General features: G+C 38.9%; 1 protein-coding gene across 1 annotated transcript in view; it reads left to right on the forward strand.

The window, feature by feature from the left end:
• Positions 1 to 180, forward strand: part of LIN28B (lin-28 homolog B (C. elegans)) — an 83,986-nt gene extending 83,806 nt beyond the window's left edge. Inside the window, exon 4 of the mRNA XM_009893857.1 lies at positions 1 to 180. This exon is cut by the window's left edge and continues 184 nt beyond it. Coding sequence (XP_009892159.1) covers positions 1 to 180 — 180 coding nt within the window.
• The last annotated feature ends 4,757 nt before the right edge of the window (positions 181 to 4,937 follow it).

Below are 4,937 nucleotides of genomic sequence, written 5' to 3' on the forward strand. Positions count from 1 at the left end.
CCAAGAGAAGGGGGAGGAACGCACGGCTACTCGTCTCCATCGTACTCTCAGGAAGGCAGGTCGGAGATCTCGGAGCGCTCGGGCAGGTCACCACAGGAAGCTTCGTCGAGTAAGTTGTCTGTGTCGCCTGAAGAACCGAGCAGAAAGGGGCCTTCTGTTCAGAAAAGGAAAAAAACTTAAAGCATTTGTCATAACTTTCCATTTTCTTTATCCTCTTGGGATGTCTACCTCATGCAAGTACAGGGGAAATAATTTCATTATCAGTAGCTGACCTGGAATTTTAACTACTGTTGAGGAACTGTGAATTTTTTTTCTTTGATAGACAAATCACTCCAAGCAAAATACGTTTGAGCAGGGTGCATTATGTTTTACCTTCTGTATGTGTGTGTATGAGTGTGCACGTGCGCGTGCGCGCGTGTGTGTGTGTATGTGTACATATCTATAAATATATATTTTTTCCGTCAGGCCACTCTCTAGCTCCCACAAAACATTACTGTGGCACAGTAATGGCACAGTATCCACAAACGTTCCCAAACCTATTCCTGTAACGTATTTCCAAACACGTTCAAAAAAACCAAACAAGAAAACCCAATAAATCTCACTCAAAAAACCCCAAACCATACACAGTACTGAGATCAAGACTGTTACTTCTCTTGTGAACCAAAGGATACTTTCATATTTTAAAGCTGCCATATGGTACTAAAGATACTAAGACATCCCCCATGCCATCAATTTGAGTTACTTTCTTTCTCATCTCCACAAAGTATCAAAACCCCTCCCCTCCCTGTGCCCATGCAGGGCAGTGTCATGACTCAACATGGCTCTCATTGCCACCATCCTTTGTTGGTGAGGAGTTTAAAGCTCCAGAAAAGACAATGAATGTGTAGTTTCTGTGCTGGTTTCTCAAAATGTTTTGTTAAATTAATATGGTTGTAACTGTAATTTAGATGACTGTTGTGTAGGGGAGAATGTATAAGTTGTTACCGAAGAGACCCTTTTGAGTGGTATCAGGATACCATCCCGTTTAACCCTTTGTATTCTGTGAGCATTTAGGGGACCTTGGTGGCAGTAGTAGCAGCAGCAGCAGCAACTTCTCTTGGTCCTGAGTAGCACCCCTCAATTTGAAGGGACGTCCCCCTTGTTTTCTGTTGAAATGCCATGGAGAGAACTCCCTAGGGTTTTTTGTTGTTGTCTGTTTTGGGTTTAAAGAAAACGAAATGCAAAGCTAATGAGATCCTGTGATAAATATTTTCTTAAGAATAAAGGTAGATGGGTCCTTGGGGTTGCTCAGCCAGCCTACCGTGCTGATGATACAGCATTTGTACAGTCCAGAAGGACAGGTGTCTGCTGCAGACAAGCCTGCGTGAAGGGACCTGCAAATTTGCCAGAAGCCCTGGGTATCTTCTGCTTTTTGTGATTTGGAGACTGTTGCTGACCAGCCTCGGTGCAGAGTGTGCTGGGACCACACACTTCTGCATTAAAGAGGAGAAAGATTGGTGGCCTCAGAGTGAGACTCCCTGGGCTGCAGCCCTTGTTCGGGGTTAATAGAGTTGGAGCCTATCAAAACTTCAAGTCGCTTTCCATTTGTAACTTCTGAATTACCAAGTCATACGTAAGATAACGTACTTTGACAAATCCCATTGCGGATGTAAGTTAATTAGAGAAACCTGTATAATCCTTAACATTGGCAATAAACACAGGCTGTTAAAGCTTGAAAGAGTCAGGTAGGTTTAAGCTCGGATAATCAAACTAAAGAAACAGCCTGCGTGAAAGGCTACAGCGAGCCAAAGTCCTACCCGTGGTAACTCTTTTGCAGCCAATAGTTACAACAGGTATGCAGCTGGCTCATTACGTGGCCTTCCCCTTCCCACTTGTCCTGCCAGATGAGACTTTTACTGTTGCTGCTGCTGCTTCAGTAAACAGCTAGTAATTAAACGCCTCAGTGAAGGGCACAATTTCAAGAAAATTATTTTGTGTGAATTCCTTGCCAGTGTTTGCGATACTCTCGATGGTTTATACTGAAGTTCTCAGTATACCAATGCAAAGCTTACCTTTGACGATATTGAATGTGATATATCTATAGAGAAGAACTTCCTTGCCTTACGTAAGGATAGTAAACTTATTTAAATTATGTAGACAAATCAAAGTGGCATTGCTTAACCTTCTAGCCGGTGTAAAAACCAGCTTAAACAGCAAAGATGCAAAACTTAAGTCACTTTGAAAATTTAAACCAAAGTTCCTTATAGAAATAGGCAATTGTGGATTTGAAAACTGGTCATTCCCTGTTTATATGTAAGAAGTTCAGAGCTGAGATAAGGAAATATTTTCAACTTGCAGATTTTAATTGGTGCTGTTTGAAATCACCGTGCGCACCAAAGTCAGACTGAACTGCTAAGAGCACATACCAAACCCTATCTTATTGTTGAAAGCTTAAGGTTTTATTTTTATATATTAGAATGTTATCACTATTACATAACATACTCAGGATAAAGAACTTTGCTCAGGGAATATACCATGTAATGTTGTTTTTTCTTTACAGAATAGTCTACAGACCTGCTTACTCAGAACAAACCAAATAGTCTTAGACCTTTTAATCTCTATATAAGTATTATGTACTGATATTAGTAACTACCTCTGAGTTGACATAGACCTACATTTCTGATAATCAGATCTCAGCATTTTGTATTTTAAGTTCCTGTGAAATGATAAAGTGGTATTCTGTACTGGTTGCTTATGTGAGCATTTGTGTCTTTACATTTACAGGGTCTGAGTTTTCAGAGATGCTGGGCAACCACAGCTCCGCTGACTTCCAGTCGGAGTTACTGGTGCTTGGCTTTTCTAGGAGGGGAGGGATAGGGGACGGGGGGTGGACGGGAAAGAATAAAAACACAAAAGCATCAAGTCCACTTTGTTTACATAGGTAACAATAAAATTATTATTCTGTTTACAGCAAAATGCTACCTCATATTTACTGCATAAACACACCTTTGTGCTGCTCTAGCCTTAAAGGTGGCTGTTGATCTATGGTACATACTTTTTACCTGTACTAAATATGTAACTGATAGTTCACCACTGCATACATTATGGCAAATACTTGTTTAAGATGAAGCATCCATTTGAAATTATGAGACATTTCCAAACATTTCTTTGAAAGTTTTTATTTTTCTGTCTAAAGGATTATGGGCACTGTTCGTGAAAATAAATACATCTCCAGAAGAGACAAAAATGTACATGCCGAAGTTAAACATATAGCAGCACAAGCTGCGGCAGGTAACTACTTGGCACTGGGCTGCAGTAGAAACAAATCTAGTTATACTCCTTCAACAGGCTGCTCCAAACAAGCAAATAACCCTTTAAAGAAAGAGGCACAGACTGAGTTTAGGATTATTCCTTCACGTCTAAGGACAAAATTAATATTCTGCAGCATTGGCTCAGCCTAGATTTCCCCTATTGACCAGCCTGTCCTTGCCAGAATACTTCACAATAAAACTCGTTTGAGTAGAAATAGGTCAAACATCTGCTCAGAGAGATGTATTTTTCTCTTAACAATACTGGAGATAAGGTTAAACCTGGAGCAAGAATCTCTCTCCCTCCCATTGCCCCACCCCAGAATACTGAATTTGATTTAATCATAAGGGACATTGTGAGGTATTTTTTACTCTCCCTCAAGGAGAGGTCATGGTATTTATTTACATGCCACAAAAGTTAGGCCGCGAGCCAAATAACTTTTTGCTGCAGTTGATGGTAAATCTGGTGTTGTAATAACATTTGCAATATTTTGCTTCTGGCCAGCTTTCAGGGAGTGCCAAACGCCACATTTGGATCCTACCTCTTCCCTTTGTAGGCCACCTTTTCCAGCCCAATTTTATTTGCACCAGTGTTATCCTGGAGTTCCTGCTTAGTCATACTTAGTTTTGTGAATAGAGCCCCATAAAAAGTGTTTATAGATCTTGTAACGTTCTTTGTAAGAAGAATTATAAAAGAACATGGGAAATCTCATCGAGTCTTAAATTTAATTTAATTAATTTATCTGTAAGAAATGTTTATCATAAAAAATATATATGTATTCCCCTGTGCTAGATATAAAAGTAATTGGGAAGATATGTACATGTGCAGATGCACTGATTTTAATTTTCTAGAAGTCTTAATGAGATTTGAGTATTGTTGTAGAAACAAGCAGAGCCTTGTTAAATGCATCGATCTTATTTTGCTTAGTGTATCAACAGCCTCTTCTTTAAGATCCGTTGGTTGTGTTACCCCTGTTACAACTGTTGACTGATAACAAGAGGTTGATCTATGAACACACGCTTCTTTTTTTATAATAAACCGGAGCTGTATATTGGCAGCTTCGGGAATGTTTTTATGAGCATGTTGAAAAATACCAAGGTATTTGCTACCATTGTCATTGAACCAAATGTAAGAGCAACCATCTTGACAAAGGATAATGGTTTTGACTACCTCTTGGATTACTAAGTTAAGCAACAACTGGCTGACAAACATCACCAGACTGGCTTAAACTAGTATGTGTTGCTTGTGGTAATAATAACAATAACCATACTAGAGACCAAAGTGAACACTGATTTCTATATGTCTTTAATACTGTGTCTTATCTAGTGTTTTTAAATTATCTTCTGTAGTATAGATTACCTCATTGTCCATTTTGACTTGTATGTTGTTTACAAGGTGAAATAAAAGAAAAATCACTTGAATTTTATGTTTTAAGAAAAAGACAGTGAGTTGAAGTTTTGAAGGTCATTTCACCTGTTTACTGTCTTGAGGGACTAAAGCACTGATTGCCTTTCTACATATCATGTATTTTATATTCTCATTTCATGCCTAATGTCTTTTTTTTCCTGTCAGTCATGGATATTGTGAGGTTTAAAAGAATTACTTGATTAAAAATAAAACATATAACGTTGGCATTTACAGTGGGCCTT

Source organism: Charadrius vociferus, unplaced genomic scaffold, assembly GCF_000708025.1.
Source record: "Charadrius vociferus isolate BGI_N301 unplaced genomic scaffold, ASM70802v2 scaffold129, whole genome shotgun sequence".
In the NCBI taxonomy this organism is placed as follows: Eukaryota; Metazoa; Chordata; class Aves; order Charadriiformes; family Charadriidae; genus Charadrius; species Charadrius vociferus.